Source organism: Python bivittatus, unplaced genomic scaffold, assembly GCF_059951505.1.
Source record: "Python bivittatus isolate LINGU-HERP-01145 unplaced genomic scaffold, Pbiv_v1 ctg000960_np1212, whole genome shotgun sequence".
NCBI classification, from domain to species: Eukaryota; Metazoa; Chordata; class Lepidosauria; order Squamata; family Pythonidae; genus Python; species Python bivittatus.
In genome coordinates this window covers 16375482-16393601 of record NW_028277124.1, presented here as the reverse complement: position 1 = coordinate 16393601, position 18120 = coordinate 16375482, and the positions used below count along the sequence as shown (strand labels likewise).

General features: G+C 36.9%; 1 protein-coding gene across 1 annotated transcript in view; it reads right to left on the bottom strand.

Annotated features, from left to right (window-relative positions):
* STIM2 (stromal interaction molecule 2) overlaps positions 1 to 18120 on the bottom strand; it is a 78695-nt gene that overhangs the window by 35840 nt on the left and 24735 nt on the right. Inside the window, exon 2 of the mRNA XM_088131437.1 lies at positions 4742 to 4872. Coding sequence (XP_087987563.1) covers positions 4742 to 4872 — 131 coding nt within the window. The remainder of the gene's footprint in view (positions 1 to 4741; positions 4873 to 18120) is intronic.

The following is an 18120-nucleotide window of genomic DNA, read 5'->3' as shown; positions in this document are numbered from 1 at the left end:
TCTCTGTCGCTGCCATCTGAAAGAAAAAAAAAATCCATGGGGGAGAAACACCTGTGGCAAAAAAGCACACAGCACAGAGGGGCCATCTCCACAGCTGCCCATCCATGGGCGCAGTAAGTGCAGCAGGTGCGGTCAGTGCATGGCCCATCCTCCAGGAATGCAGCCCAAACAAGTCTGAATCCAAGTCCAGGTCCAAAACCACTCCGACCTCAATCGGCAGGTGCCAACTCAGGCATTCCCCTAACAATCCACCTAAACAAAAAACAACACACTAATGCAAGGACAGGCCATGCATGGCTCCTGCTCTTTCCACCATCTTGCCTTTAACCTTCTTTAGATCTGAAAAAAAGTTAGATTTTTTTTTAGATCCGAAGGAACTTATAGATTTAAAGTCTACAAGTCCCTTCATATCTAAAACAGCATTTCTGATTTGAAATTCTTTTTCCTATTGTAGACTGTTGTATCAACTTTAGCCCTTCCTGGGCAGAAGTAACATTTCTACATTTACAGATGCTGCTGTGCACTCAGATCTCTATAATTGAGATTGGCTAAGATGTGAGAAAGTTGGCTTAACTCTTCCCAAACCATTGCAGTGGGCTCCAATGCTGCTTTAGATATAATAAATACGTTACATATTTCTTTAAGCAGAACATGCACTGTGGAACAGCTTTAAAAGTGAAATCCCTTACAGTCCAGGAATATGGAAAAATTCTGACATTAGGACATATGGCAAAAGTTGGAATCAAAGTTCACCAATTTAAAAACCCTTTGCAAATACTGAAATGCAATGCATTTCTGAGTATGTGGGATCTATGACTATACTTTCCAGAAGTTTGAAATGAATTATTTACAATGACAGAAATATATAACAGATGTTGCTTACTGTATCAAAGTATTTTCTTCAATATGAAATAAAAGGAATTAATATAGCTCAAAAATTTAAATTAGAAAGTTCAGACAAAAGTATCATTTTAAATTAGGATTACTGCCAGTTTACTGACATTTCCAAATGTGTCTGGATTATAAAATATACTTTTTTGGCTGCATCTGTTAGCTGCTTTTCTTTATTAAAATGAACATATATTAAAATGTATATTAAAATGAACATATGCCCATGTTTGCCTTTACTGGCAGTAGCTCTTCAGTCTTGAGGCAAAAAATGGCAAGCAGAGTATCTGCTTCTCGATACAGAAGACAAAATGCATGTGCGCGCGCGCACACGCACACACAGAGTTTTTAAAGTAATCAGAAAAGTCCTTCAAATGCTAAATAATCCCAGTCCCTTATATTTATATATCTGAAACTGTGCTACAAATGTCCAGCCAGTTAATGAAATGATGAAAAAATACAGGAGCTGCAGTCACACCACCATTTCAAATCTGCTTTAATGCAGAGCATTTTCCCAGTAGGGAGGAGGTAGACACAGTCGTGATGCTTCTTGTTATATAAGCTGCCCTCAGTGAAGAGAAGCAGAAGCAGCTGAGCAATTCACACCTTCTTCTTCATTTCACAGGGTCTGTGTATTCAGCCAGGGCAAGGCATTCAGTAGCCCAAGCACCCTCCATATCATCTGCAGCTTTCCTCAATCATCCGTATGTTTATCATACTGGAGATAAACCATAGCATATCAGGGGCAACTCAGAATTTAAAGCTACAGCAAAAGTCTTTAAAGTGTTTTGGCAAAGCAGGAGCTGAAAATCTAATATGAAGATTCTCTCCCTCTGCTTCTCTAATAATCTTCACTTAAGCTTACTAAATATAGAATTCACTTGCTGTCCTGGCCAAGGTTGAATGCCACTACCGGAGCCCTGCAATCAGGTAGCAGAAAGTGCATACTGTAGTAAGCAGGCTGTCCAAGATCAAAAGCTCAGAAGATCACACAGAGCGGGGGGGGGGGGGGGGGAGGGAGACAAGAAGGAAGACCTATAAATGAGAACAGGACCCAAGATATAAATCAGGATTGTAAATATCAACGGCTGATATTCCAATAACCAAGGTAATAGGCCAGCAAGAATAAAAAATATGCAGTGGTTGATTCCAGAGGTCAAGTCTCATCTTTGAGATGTATTTCTAACTTGTGATTTTCCTGCCACTCTTCCATTCCACTTAATTCAGATTCAATAACTGCAGGAAGTCTGCTTCTTCCTTTTTTCTTCTGACAAGTAGGTTCTTGTGTCCTAACTCAGACTGTCAACATGCATACATCTTTACTCTCAGACAGAAGGGAATATTCCAGGATGATCCAGAGCCTTCCAACTTTGCACCAGAGAGAGGCCAACTGACATCTTGCTCAGCTGTTCTTACAATAACTACTATTTTAAGATTAGTTACCAATTGACACTTCCTCCTTCAATTCAATCATTCCAGCCAGAGCTGGAAGTTTCCTGGTTATCATCACTAGTTTGAAAAAGCATCTTTTAGAATGGGCCTAACTCCCTTTCTCAAATTCAGATGAACCACTCTGATTCAAGGCTAAGAAGATGCTCATACTGAGAATGTGTCTGTTAGCTAAAACATAAGATTACCATGCACTTATTTTGGCATTAGACTGTATGTCATTATCATCACATAAAGACACTGCTCCCTTTGGGAAATGAATTACCATTGTATTTTGTAGTAAGACACTATATTCTGTAATGTGACAAGCTTTTTTCTCAACAGAGTAAGTCTACCAAAAAGTAACTAGCTTTTTCAGGAATAATTTCCAGCCACTCCCAATATCAACACTGAACATGATGTTAAAGAACATTCACTATTAATTGTTCCAGGCATTCATTAACTGAACAGGAAGCAGCTTTTCAAAAGGGGTTAATTTCTTCTGACAGAATTTCCTTCCTTACATAAAACTCTACATCCCACATTTTAAAAAAAAAACAAAAAACTTTTCTTTCCCTTTGTATAATTCTTAAAACAATATTATAACTGCAGATGATGAAGAAAGAGAACAGATGATATGATTACAGACCCATAGATATACTTGAATTCTTTGCAATCTATAAATGCCCAGAGTCGCTGGGAGTCAGGCGGCATATTAACTTAATAAATCATCATCACCATCATCATCATCAAAGAAAAGACAGTGGTACCCTCCAGTGCCAGACTGAACATTGCCCAAAAGACCCCATCAGTACCGAGTATTTCATTCCCCATCTGAAGAAAAAAATACTGATTTATTGACTGTAGTTCTATCATCATTCCTATGTAGTCATAACTCAAAACAATTTACAAATAAAAACAAATGTCATTAAAATACAATAATAAAATACAGTAAAAGAAAAAATATAAAAATGTATTTATTAAAAACAGAGGGAAGAAAAAAGAAAAAACCAAACCAATGAAAACTATTCATCAATAATATTTACACAGGGAAGATGCTAAAAAATGTAACAGTAGATACTTCACAGATTTCAGCAGGGAAAGTATTTTAGAAAGCAGAAGCAACCAATGAAAATGCCTCACTGTGGGTAACCACAGACTGACATTCTGTCAGTGGTAGCAAACACAGCAGGATCTCCTAGGGTGGGATCACATTTCCTAAGAAGGAGCTGATAATGGAGCATCAGGTAAAGGCCATGGCTGGGGGAGATTTCTCCAGCGTTGGCGGTGTACTAATTACTGTGGACCAAATAGCTTTGCCACCACAGATCTGGACTTCTGCAATGTGCAGATGCTACAGCTGGTAGAGAATGCAGCGGCCAGACAACTAGCAGGGCCAAATTCAAAGTGCTGGTTATCGCCTAGAAAGCCCTTTACAACGCAGTTTTACATCAGGGACCATCTCACCCAACTTGATGACACCCATTCTGTGAGGACATCTAAAAAGGATCTGCTAAAGGTCCTGCTTTTGCATGAGATGAGCATAAACCAAAACGCATGTTTTCTCACAAGTGTGTATCTTGTTCCTGTTTTAGTGCATTCTACATTTTACTTTGTACTGTATTTAATTATTAATCTCCCGATGATGATGATGATGATGATGATGATGAAGGAGGAGGAGGAGGAGGAGGAGTTGTTGTTGTTGTTGTTGGAGTTGTTGTTTGAACCATGCTACTAAACATGTTTGGTAACAACACCCCAGTTAACAGTATCAAAAGACCTTTAAAGATGAGTGAGACTATTCATTTTTCTGTCTTGCCACTTTTTAAACTTCTCCCATCTTTATTAAATTGAACCAATGTCGAAGAAAAATAGCTTTCATCTTAAGCTGCTTATTTAAACAGGAGTTTTAAAAAAACTCACATCAGAACCACCATAAAACAGAAAATACATATAACACACAAAGCATGAAAAATATCTGACTGATGCAAACCTTCCCCACTATTGAGTGGCAGATCTGCTAAGACCAGAAAATGCTGCAGACTAGTGACCTGCTAAAAGATCCATATGCCTTAGCCTTGCTCTGCCCCCATTCTTGTACATGTACAGAAAAAAAAAGTCATGGCTGGTTTTACTTCACAATTTGGATTCCAACTTCACACACCGATTATCTTTTAGTATAAAAAGCTACTCTTTTAGCAGAAATAACTATGTAATGCTATCCAATGCTCTGCACAAATTAATTTCAAGTTTTATTTTAAATCTGTGCTCTGCATTCTTGAAGAATGCAAATGCCGCAAAATGCCAAGTGAAGTTTTTCTTCCAATTCATTTGCCAGGATTATGTGAAGTAGCACAGCTGTACATATATATGGGATCTTTCATTTTTAAACGTAACATTAAAAGTAACATATGTCCATACCAACCTCATCACTTTCCTCTACTTCAATGCCACCATCTTTGTCATCATCCATCTGTTTATGAATTGTACAGAGAGCTTCCAGACTGTATTTATCCTCCTCAGTAAAACATGGTGGGCTCAGTAAATGGCAAAAATCTAAAAGATAAAAAAGCAGAAACAATTCTCACTCTTTCAGGCTTTCAGACTGAAACAATGGAAGCAAAACACTATTATTACTACACTTAAATTTAATAATCTGCTATCTTAGCTCGAATGTCCCAGGTCAAACTTACATATCTTAAATGCTTAGCCCCCAATCAATCCTGTGTCAAAACTGGACTGGAATGGAAAGGTTCCCATTCTATCTTGAAAGAGTCAGAAAAGGATAATTTTACAATGCAAATATTCAGTTGCAACACATTCTTCTGCGGTCTATATATGTGGTAACTTTTGTGACCTCCCTGGCTTAGTCTTTTGATTTTATTCTGTCCTCTACATACTTTATCATTCCATATCATGTTAAAAACTGAAAAATGTTTGAGGTGCATTCAACTCCATGTAAGTCAAGATTCACATTCCTTCCTGATCTCCACTAAAACTTAGTGAAACAAACCCCAACATCAATTTTACTTCTGAGTAATATATTTAATCAGAAGTCTACTTAAGTACTATGAGGAGAGATATCACTGATTCCTTACTAACCTTTTAATTCCAGAAGAGAAAAATGAGAAAGCTAGATGCCACTGTTTTCAAATCTGTATAATTCTTCATTCAGCCACCATTCCCTTTCTCCCTCATATCAGTTCCTCAGTGTCACTGAACTTTCTCCTCAAAACTGCATCTCCTGAAATCCCTCGTTTCACTTCATTCTCTATCTTTTCCAATATCTGACCCTTGTCCCAAACTTTATCAACATCAGACAAAAAATAACTTATCTGCAATTTTCCTCTACCCCCACCCCTTCTCTTTCCCCTTATTTGAACTAGTATGCCCTCAACAGAAGCCCTTATTTCATTTACACTGCTAATGACTATAAACTTTGATTAAAGTGGCAAATGCCTAACTTTTATTGCACAATTAATTCTCAATTAACAATTTACTGTCATACGTCATACCCTTCATGCTATTACCTTTTGGAGTAAGCAATATTACACAAAGACCATAAAGAGAGTGAGAAGTAGTAATCATATTCCTGTATGGTTTTAAATGTGGTTGTGGATGTTTTAAACTGCTTCTTTTTATATTCTATGTAAGCCACTGACAGTCATTTTGGTTATGACAGGGTAGAAATGTGTTTGATAAATAAATAGAATTAAGACACGCAAAGCAAGGGAGAAAAGAGAAAACAAAAGGAAATTTACTTTAGATCATCACCATTCACTATACTTCTCTATGCCTTTCTAGCACTGCAGACGATCTTGGTTCCGCCACATTCACGTACTGATTCATACACTACCTTTTAGCCTTTAAATGTATTGTTCTTTTTGACAATTTCATAAACTCCATTAATTATAGTAATCTTGGTCTTCCCATTCCTATCAACCCATTCACTTTTCCTTCATAGATTTGTTTTGTAAGCTGCCCTTCATTTCAATTCTCTCCAAATGACCAAAACACCCAATTGTGCTTCTTTTGCATTGGTCATTTACTTGTGCATTCAATTCATATCCATCCATCAGTGACTCATTCCCTTTTTGGACAGTGTGCCACAAGCACAACCAAAGCCAATTTTGTCCAGATCATGTTCACTCTATTCTTTGAAAATTAGGATCTCTATCTATCTAGTAAGCCAACACCCTCTTGCTCATATCCCACCAACTAGAAATACACGCAACATACTGGCACACTCAGGATATACAATGTATTACTTTAGAAAAATCTTCTTATGTACCAAGATACATAATCTTTTCAGTAGCACATAGCAATTCAAAAGACCCCTTAAAAATGGATATTCACTTATTAGTACAAACTTTTGAATACCATCCATATTGCAAGGACTCCAAGAGATTTGCAACATATTAAATATGAAAACAAAACCATTCTCTATCGCTAAATAAAACTATCATCAAAACAAAAAATCACAGCTGACAATAAAAATATCCCCAAATTAAAAGATAGTCCAACAGTGCCTCTAATGCTCAAATTCCTATCAAAATAGTTTTAAACCCTTTTTGAAAAGATAGCACAGTGGGCATCAAACATACTTCAGGAATAAACTGTTCCATAATGTCAGTATCTGCTGTAATAAGTTATCTGCATCACTTCAAAGGAAAACTCATCACATGAACTAATCGTCAGAAATTTCAAATGAAGATATATAATGAATAACATATTTTGCCATGGGCAAAAAGACAACTTATAAATCAAGAAAGAGACAGCGATGGCATCAGAGAGGATAGTTGTTTCATATGAGGTGCAGAAGATGGTAAAACTGCTTGGCATTGGGTTCACTTTCCTTTTTCCAAAAATCATTCATCATTTGCCAAGATGTGAGACACTTCTAATATTCTCCTAACCACAATCACCCATTGTTGTCTTTAATTTTTAATGAAGTTAAGTTTTGCACTGAGAAATTTCCCTCCCCTTTTTTTGTCAATTCAGTATAGTTTTAAGATGAAAGATCGCTTTTATGAATCAGCAAAGTTAAGTCCTTAAGCAAAAGTTATCAGATGCAATGTGCCAGAATGAATTAAATAACATTCTATTCCATGTAATTACACACCTCTGAGGTCCCTTGATTCATTTTCTATTTCTAAATAGTGCAGAATGTTTACTAGCACAGTGTATCAACATCCTGCCTGTGATTTTAGAGGGCAGACTTAAAAATAAAAATCCTTATGCAATACATGGAATCAATATCATTTTTTTCCACTGTATCTTTCAAAGGGAGTCACTCAAACAGTCACTCCAATGACTCAGATTTCAGTAATTTCTTGCAAAGCAAGATTCCAAGATACCTGGTAGGTTAGCTAAATTTAGTTCATTAGCTATCAAATTCCATGAATTGTTATTTTCTACCTTACATACAAAGATGGATACAAAAGAAATTAAAATTTCCATCTAAAAGTTAAACTACAGGAAGGTATAATAATTTGTGGGGTATGCCATGTTCTATACCCATGTTCTATTGAGATCAAGGCTAAACTACTGTTAATATCTTGCAAAACTTCATCAGCTCCTAGATGTTACTTGAGGAAACTACAAACATGATCACATTATTTTCATTTCATTTTCATCATTTTATTACTAATTTATTAGTTTGCTTCCAGACTGAACTCAAAGTGCTGGTTTGATTTTAAAACACTCAACAGCTTTGGACTGGACTCCCATAGAAGTTCATCCACTAATTAGTTCAAAGCTCAGAGGTGCATCTTCCAGGTTCCCCTGGATTCTAAACATATACAGACTGTCCTCAAATTATAGAAATCCTTTCCCATACATGTTTACCCACAAAAAAAAAAAGATCCATTCTGTTCTCTGATGCCATTCAAAGCTCTGACTGTTACTGAGAAAGTTTCTTATATTTGCTTTATTAATTTACCTGTTCATCTGCCATTATTTAGGCCATTGTATTTTAATTTTTGAGATGTTGCTTATATCAACTGCTTGGAAGCCAGTATGCAAAAAGCATGGTAAGGAGAAAAAAATCTACAAATAATATGAGAAAATCAAGAAAACATTATAAATAAAACTAATGTCTAGCCTTATCTTCACTTTTAAAATAGCAAAATTCACAGAACTGGAATTGCAGGAACAGGAAAATGATCTGGCCTTACCCTTCAAGAACCACAGTACAGTAACTATACTACACAGATTAAGGCCTGCACTTAAAATGTGTACCATTTCATGAGGGTTACTGTAATTTCCCCAGTTTTCATTTAAAACAATTAGCCCTAGTTCATTTCTAATTAGGTACTGAAAAGATCTCTGTTTACTCTGTATGAAGCTCTTTTTAAGAGAAGAGAAGGGAAAACAGTGTCATTTCCCTGGAGAACACTTGATACTTTTCAGAGATCAAGTTCCTGAAGGCGTCAAGAGGAAGGATAACGGTAACCTGATTGAAAATTAGAGGCGAGCCATTTTGTGAGAAATAAAAAACAGCCTAGCCAGAAACAAGTTGTGGGAGTATATAAAATTTATTTTAACTAAGGTTAATGCAATCTAATAACTACTAGTGCTAACACTACTTCTAGTAAGCTTACTGCTATCACTAGAATTCTGTTCTTGGGTGTAACTGAAAGTAAAAATCCTACCAATTACAAGGTGGGGTAATTTAGAACAGTATCATCTTAAGGTGCCAATCATATTAAAAATTAGTTTAAAATAACTACACCTTAAGAACCTTTTGGAATAAAATTTGTTCAGTTCCTGTCTAAAGGAGGGAAGCTAGAAGATGAACCCGCACTAAGGGCTACCTCCATAAATGTCCTGAATCCAACACCTGGTTGCCCAAAAGCCATCATATTACAGAGAACCAAGCTTCCCATTATCTTAACACCTGTTCCAGAGAAATGAGGCAAACATACCAGAAGAACCTTGGTGAGAAGTAATCAACAGGGTTTCTACAAAGGTAGGTCTTGACTTGCTAACCTTCTTGACCGTTTTGAGGATTTCATCAATTAGATATTGTATACTTGAACTTTAAAAAAAAAAAAAATCCCCCACAAACAGCTTCTGAACAAACTCAGCTCCCATGGAAAAAAGAGGACAGATAGTCTCATGGATTGACAACTATATATAAAAAAGAAAACAAAGGATGAGAATAAATGGACAATTCTCATTGGCATCAGTGCTTTTCAATTTATACACTGTACAGTAAATAATCCAGATTTAGGGCTGAGCAAAGAGATGACTATGTTTGCTGATCAGAGTGGGCAAAATCACTCCTATCTCTTGAATCATGGGTAGCATGCTTTTAAGGCTGATTGTCTAGAAGGAACAGTGACAGGGGACTTTCAATCTCCAGTCCAGGCTTAGGAGTTTCCCAAATGTATAGAATTGTTACAGAATGCTGAACTAATTGTGTTAAAGGAGCACAGGGTCAATAAGTTTCATAAAAACAAATCTTAGGATTCTAAAACCCAAGAACATACAAAGGATAGATGATGGATGAAAGAATAATTTTAGACATCATGATCCCCAAACAACTGGCAACTATCCATATTAGCCTATCCTTGAAGGAAACCTGCTAATCTTGAAAGAACAGAGAATGGAGAAGCAGGCTGTAAACTGGCGGTCAACCAGTGAAAAGACATGCAATTGCAGATAGAATAAACAGAAGGTAATTAAGAAAATGGCCGAAATGATGCTTTTGACTGGCATTTCAGAATTTTTGAAGGAGAATCTACAGGGTTGCTGCTGAGGCAAGTTTTAGAGAAGGCAAGGGGATTGAGTTCATTTAAAGAGATGTAAGAAGCATGTGACAGCTGAAAGTGAAAGAAAACATGAGAAGACAATGGGAAGAGAAGAATGGAGAACAGGATTCCCTAAAATATGTGAACTGGTGGGGCACACAGACAAACTGGTGATTAATAAAAGCGTTGGCTCTTGGTCTGGGTAAAACGTTGCTGTGAGAAGTAAAAAAAAACAAAAAACCTTCCTTCACTTCAGTAACATCAAGTCTAGGCAAACACAAGTCAATAAGTTTATTGTTGTAACCATGTGTTGTAACATAGCGTGCCATAAAATAAAAATAGCAGTAAACAATAAAATAGCAGTAATCTAGGCAAACACAACGATCTAGGAACCATGAAGAATCAGGCAGGTAAAAGCCTCATTCCAGAAGTCAGGTGACTAGACTACCGGAGGTCTTAGCCTACGTTTGCTGTCGGTAAATGCCAGGTCTGTGTGTAATAAGATCATGTTACTCGATAACCTAGTCACGCACAAGCAAGCAGACCTTCCTTGTATTACTGAAATCTCATTCAGCAAGGTTAGCAGTGTCCCCCTTTCCTGGAGAAGGCGGCCTGGCATTGGCTACTTCTGGATAGAGTTCAAAATGCTGTTCTTGACCTTTAAAGTCCTACATGGTTTGGTACCCAGGTACCTGAAGGACTATCTATTTCCAGTGGATTCCATCTCTCCAGTGAGCACATCTCAGGGTGGTATGCTGAGGTTCTTTCCCAACATGAAACCTGGGGGAAAATTAAGATCATCTTGTTTTTCAGCCCTGACACTTATCCACCAGAAATCCAGATGGTTCCATAGCTCTTGACTTTAGTTTTCCCTAAAGAAAGGACATTTAGCTACAAACTATCCTCAGTATGCCTATTCCTATAATTTTTGGTTATAGCAATTTATTAAAGGGTTTCATATTTTTAAGAATTATTTTTTCTGCATTTCTATATTACTTTTATTGTTATTTTGGTTTTTATTGTATACTGCCATGATTCCATGTTGAATGTGGTGGCACTGAAATAATGGAAATAAATAAACTCATACACTCTACATACTGATTTGGTATGTTGGTCTCCATAACTAATCACTATAAAGCAACCATACAGAGACTCTGACTGTGTCATGAAGAAAAAGAGGGCAGTGTAATATGTAAGGTTTAGCTTAAAATTGTCTATATGTAATAAAAAAATAGGAAATTTATTTTTTTAACTTGAAACATTATTGTAAGATGGAAATATCAGAGGAGTTGAGCAAATGGCAAAACAAAGCAAAAAAAAAAAAAAAATGGCAGAACTTCTGGTAGATTAAATCAGATTTCACAAACCTTGATCTCTTCTAAGAAATACTAATTCCAAAAAGCTCCCTTGGAAATAATCAATCCCTAGTTCCACTGTCTTAATTTAACATAGTTGTTAAGGAAGGTCATACTCACACAAGAGAGTTTGTCCTAACATGTAACCAAAGCTAATACAGTGGTACCTCGGTTCATGAACTTAATTCGTTACGTGACTCTGGTCACGACTCGAATTGGTCGCGACCCGAATCAAATTTTCCCATAAGGTTCAATGTAAATACGGTTAATCCGTTCTGACCCCTACGAATTTGGTCGCCAGCCAATTTTGGTTGTGTCCCGAATCCAATTTTCCCATAAGGTTCAATGTAATTACAGTTAATCCGTTCTGAACCATATGTTTTTGTTTTTTTTAAAACCACAAAAATATGAAACAAAATACAGTACGAAGAGAGAGAACGTTAAACTTGCTCGACGCGACTTCTGGCGTGGAGGACAGGAAGGCAGGTGGGGAGGCAGTTATTGCTTGGAGGGAGAGTCCCCCTCCCTACAGGAAGCCACGACCATGTGTCACGGGAGGGAAAATGGCCGCGGATCCTGTTCGTCACCCGATCCGGTGTTCGCGAATGGAAGCAAAATTTTGCGAACGGTGCTGTTCGTGATCCAAATTGGTTGTGAACAGAAGCGTTCGTGACCCGAGGTACCACTGTACCCTGGATTTGCTCTGGTATTCAACAGGAAAGCCAGTAAATCAGTGCAATAATATGTTTTTTACAATGGCAGTTGGATATTTGATTCAAGTGCACCAGTATAATTTATATAGCAAAATACTTTTCAAAAAATGTTCATTGGAGTTAAGTCTGGAAACTTAAATAGTTTTTATCCCCTTGGGACAATATCTTCCTTAGAAAATATATTCTTTCTTAAACTAAAATATGGCTGAGAAAAAACCTTATAAAATAGGGAGCTATATTCTCTGTTTCTTTGTAAGAACTTCCCATCTGTTTCTGTTGAAGTGAACTATAAAACTGATTAATGGGTCAGGTTATACAACAAATTTATCCAGGCATTTGTGTATGATTAATCAATTTCTCTAGAAAAGGCAGCACGATTCAGGGCACAGGAAGGTACACATCTGTGGGACCAGGGTTGATGGAAAAACCTAGGGTTACTTGCCACACAAATGCACAGAATGTGACTGATGGAGTATTTGCCTTCAAAGCATAATGGATGGGAAGCCAGAAACATCTCTTATCAAAACAAGCCAGACTGAGGTTCTGGAGGAAGAAATGGCGGACTGAAGGTTGCTCCGAAAAGCAGGGTCAATGGCTGCAATGGAATGAAGAGCTGTAGTAGACCGGCTCTTCAATAATGTGTCTCCGGACAAGGAGAGGACTTGAGATTGCCCACAAGTGCTCCAGACAGCTGTTCCTCACAAAGAGACTGCAAGACAGCAGTCTCTGGGAGTTTAGAGCTCTGGGAGATGAGGGAATTGCCCCACACCTTTGAAAGGACACTAAGTTCGCGTATTTCCTTTTCTAATCACTTTCAGAAATTGCTTGTTAACTGCTTTTCAGCTACTAGGAACCTTTGGATTGACAGGTTTTACAGCACCAAGTGAGTTTCCTTCAATTCTTAGCAAATGAAGTTTTAGCTACAAGTTTAAGGATTAAAAAAAAATTATTTTGGTATAAACAGCAAAAGGGCGAATAAAACTTTGATTTTACAAAATTACAAATGGACCTAAGAGTCCAAATAAATATGAAATAAAAGTTTGGAATTAATTATAAAGAACCCTTCCCATGGGAAAATACTTTTGTTTTGAATTTTTTTAAAAAAAAATATAAGATAAGATTTTAAACATTGGCCACTACAGGGAACTAGAGGGAAATAAAAATTACAATTAAAGGAGAACACTTAAACTTGACTTACAATTACAGAATGAAGCAAAATAGTCTAACATTGGACATATTGAAGGTTATTTTTGAACAACGGACCCAGCAGTTACTTTTAATAGCATATGTCTCTATGGATAGATTGTGTCTAAAAGATGTTATGGAAGAGGAACAAGCTCTACCTGATGAGATCAAGACTGAGTTGAAAGTGGATTTACAAATGATAGGCTACAAGAACGACATGGAAAAAGATGTTACACTAGACATACAAAAGAAACTGGCTGATGCCTTAATAATTAAAAGGGATATACAAATAACAAACCAAGAGAGTAACCTGGATAATTTTCCTATACTGGATTTACAAAAGAGGCTTGTTAAAGTTTTGAAGAATCGTGTGAAAAGGGACACAGAAAAAATGAAAAGAAATCAAGTTCTATGGCATAATTTGAATGGACTAAAGATTGTTAGAAGCAAAAGGAATGAATATAAAGTTGGTTCATTTAATCAAGGTTAAAATGTTGTTACCTTTGGTAATCCTTAATAGAATTTTGCTGACATTAGGACTGAAATGATGATGCTTTATGGATTTGTTTATAGATAAGAGATGGAATATGGGAAGAAGAGGTCATTTGTTATATTTTAAGAGAAGGTGATAAGTTACTAAAATTGTTTATGCTTGTGATGAAGATGGGAAGTCACTTCATTTTTTTTCTTTTTCTTTACTATATTCTTATTTTTTTTTCTTTTCTATTTCTCTTTTTTCTTTTTTCCTTTCATTTCTGAACTTTCTACTCTTTCTTTTTTTAGCTTGTATTAGTTTTTACTGTTATAATTATAATCTTTAATAAAATTACTATAAAAAAAACCTAAAACAAGCCAGAGTAAATAGCATAATGATGTAAGGATTAGGAAATACAATTCAACAGAAATATTCTACCTGCTACAGAAAGTTAAATACACAGACTTAACAATATGCTATTTTGTATATGCACCAAGGTTTGCTAAGCACTGAAAGTGCAGTGATATTGATATTGGCATTATCCATAACTTCATCAAAGCTGTAAACTAGCAGTCATAAGGTGATAATCCTGTCCTGGATCACTTTAAATCAGGAGCCAGTAATCTTCCTATGTGGTGGGTACTTTCCATAAAAGTACAAGCATCTGAGAGAAACAGAAAAAAAGACATCTCTAAATTACCAAATCTCTCAAAAATTCAGCTATCTTACCCTTGGTGGCTTTGCAAGATTTGGGCCATTATTCGGGGAAAAAACACCATAATTATGATTATATGCATACAGGAAAATACACATACACACACAATTTGGAAGGTTTCTGCAGACACTATTTAGGAGTGTTGAGGGCAGTATGACAGCAACAGATGCAGTTTTATCAATGTTGGTTTAGACCAGTGTTTCTCAATTTTGGCAACTTTAAAATGTGTGGACTTCAACTGGCTGGGGAATTCTGGGAGTTGAAGTCCCCACATCTTAAAGTTGCCAAAGTTGAGAAATACTGCTTTAGAACATCAAATCCTCAAGTTCAAAAGAGTGTTTTTGATCTTGACTTATTTTTCCATCTCATATAAAATAGTTGGCTACACACTAATCAGCAGAGCAGCCAAACAAAGCCATCCAGAGATATGGGACTGCTAAGTTGAAAGCAGGAATAACTGTAAAATGGCAATATTGAGACTTTGGGGGTGGGGGGATAATTAAGGATGCCAAATTTCTCCAAGTTAAAAAGTCCACCACTTTGACAGTGTACAGGACCCTTGAGGGACGATAAATTGAATCGCAATTAAAAGCACTTTCCTCCATTCAATTAACTCACACTCTTTGCCAAAAAGACTTTTTAAGCTGCAAAAGAAGCAGACTTAACAGCTTAAAATCTTAAATGCCGCACAGAGGAAAATATTAATGCTGGTGGGTGCCTGCTCTGGGGTTATATCTCACATCCATTTTCTCTCAAACATACTGCACAGCACAGAGAAGAATCGAAACCTTCTGTGCATACAGCTTCAGAGGGTAAATGGCCCCACTCCTGTGGTTACAGCACTATGAAAGGGGTCAAGGGGGCATGTGATTCTCATCTATCCGCTCTCTTATTCCAGTGCTTTCTAAAGGGCTACTTCAGTATCCTTCATATTCAACAACCCTGTGCCTGGAATGAAGCATTCCAGGCAGACTGCAACCCCTATTCTTACACTGCTTGATCCAATTACTGCCATTCCCAATCTTGAATAACATCAGTACCCCACCAAAAACAACATCAACAAAAACAGACTGTTGTTTTACACAAAATCCTCAGCAGCAGCGCCAGCAGCAGCCCCAAACTGCATCCTCGAATCCCCAAGAAGCAATTACAGATTGCTCTATTAAAAGCCCCACCCCCAGGATGTGCCCAAATTACCCCCTACATCCACAAGACTGACCTCATGAATCTGCGTCTCCACAAAGGTCATGTTAAAAGGTTAAAAAACTCCTTTGGATATTATGGACATGTCCATGCTGCTCTCTTGGCAACAATACAGAAATGGCTTGCCGCTGCCATTTTTGGGCATATTTCATTTTTTGATTTCTCAGCCTAACTTACAACCCAGAGACTGATCATCTTGATCATCTCCAAATATTAACCAGGTGTGACTCTGCCTGTTCAAATGTAGCCAAAGTCAGCTAGGAGGTGCCATCTATTTAGGCATAGGTTATATATATAACCTAACTAAGCTATACTCAACCTGCCCCTAATGAAACAGTGGTTCATGCAGTTAACCATTCTATACAAACCATGATAATCCTACATATTCCTATGCGTAACAACATTATATGCCTCCAGGAGTCAAAGCCAGACCAAGAGTGGCTAATCATATTTTAAATAATCTAATATTATTTATCAAATTAATATTATTCATCAAATTTATCAAATTATTAATCAAATACAAACATTAGTAAACTTCTGCCACAGATGCTTCCAATTACATCAAGATTTAAAAATGTATGTATTTCTAAATTTAAAATGTTCTAATATGTGTGGTCACGAAAATCCCCATAATAGCTTCAATCTTGCCCTAGCAGCTAGCATATTCTAACAAAAGAGAAAATTTCTTCTGCAAACGATTTATTACAGCAACTGGAAATGGCTGCAGTGCCAAATACAGGAAATACAAACAAGGAAACAATATGTTCTTAGCTTCACAGGGTTTCCTCTATACTAATGAAAGAGACAAGGACAGAACAAGATCTTGACTGACACACAACGTATTATTTTCAAGTACTTGAATAGAAAATTTCTCAACTGCAATACTTGTAAAACTAAAAGGGAGAGAAAAGGGCAAGAAAAAGAGCAAACCCAGTCTCTTATGACTGCATGCTTAGTATGACGTGAGCACCATAAGTACAAAATTACACCCTTTTGTTCCACCTGATCCTAACTATCAGCCCAAGTTCTACCATAGCACAAAGGTAGATTCTTCTTTTATTCTCAAGGATTTCCTTGATACAGCAAATGATCTCCTAAAAAAAAAAAAAAAAAAACTATTACTAAAAAAAAACAAAAAGCCCTGAAAATTCAGTTTATGCTATGTGACATAGGAATTCAGGCTCACTGATTTTCTGGACATTTGTATTTTGGTGCCTCATGCTTCTCATGAAATTACACAGACCTCCACTTAGGTACCATCTCATTCTAAAAGGTTGCCCAGCAAGAATAAACTGGACAAAATCTAGGACAGACAAGATGGGTTTATTTGTTCATGAACTTCCATAAATAATTGAGAAATCTTACATACTTTTACTTATTAGAACTGAGGGATAAAATAGCAGATTATGAGAAATACTAAAAGTGTGAAAATTGTTCATTGGGGTACTTTCAAAACAGCCTTCTGGACCCATCTCCAAAGCTGTTTTGCTGGGCTATCTTGATTGAGATGTTTTCCTTGGGAAGTCCTTGAAGGAGCTGAGTCTTCAAGTGGATATAGCTCTTTCATGGCTTTGAGAAATTGTTCCAGAGGTACACTTCACTAACAAATGTTGCATCTTGTCAAATGATCTGTATGGCCCCCACTAAACACGTACATAGTTGAACTTTAGAACTGGATTACCTAAAACCTTGTAGGTAAAAAAAGAAAAAAATGATTTTGTTTTGTATGAATCCATAGATTTTACTGTAACAAATGTCTGTCTCATTGGAATATACTAAGACACAGAGAAAATATCTCAACATGTTCTGTGCTTGGTTGCACACTTCCCAGAAACACTCTTTCCAGAACAGGCAACAGAGGGGTGGGTGAGGTCAGACCAGGAAACAGAACTATTTGATATCGGTACAGGAACTGAAAAGGCAACAGAGAGTAGACAATCTCATGGAACTTACAACTCAGAAGAAGAAAGGGAGCATCTGCCCCAAAGAAAATAACATAGGAGCTAAGAAAGCCTTTCCGAAATACATTCCAAACATTTCTCTACTGACATCTTCCTTACTTGTGTATTTTATTTTCTCTTTCATTAGATTTATAGCCTGTCTTTCTTCCAAAACTCAAGCACCACACGCAGAATTCACTCCTCCAATTTTTTCACCAACAAAACCCAAGTGAGATAACTTGAGCTACAAGTGAGTTATTAGCACCAAATCACACTGTGAGCTTCCATGACAGAGGGTAAACCATGAACTTGGATCTTCCTGCACTGCCATTCCTACTGTGGCTCCTTTAAAAAATATACTTGGATAAGGGGCTCTGATGAAGAGCACAGTGCTTGGCAGATCAATATGGGAGGAGCCACTCATTCAAGGAGTCTGGCCTCAAGCCATTTAGGGCTTAGGAGGT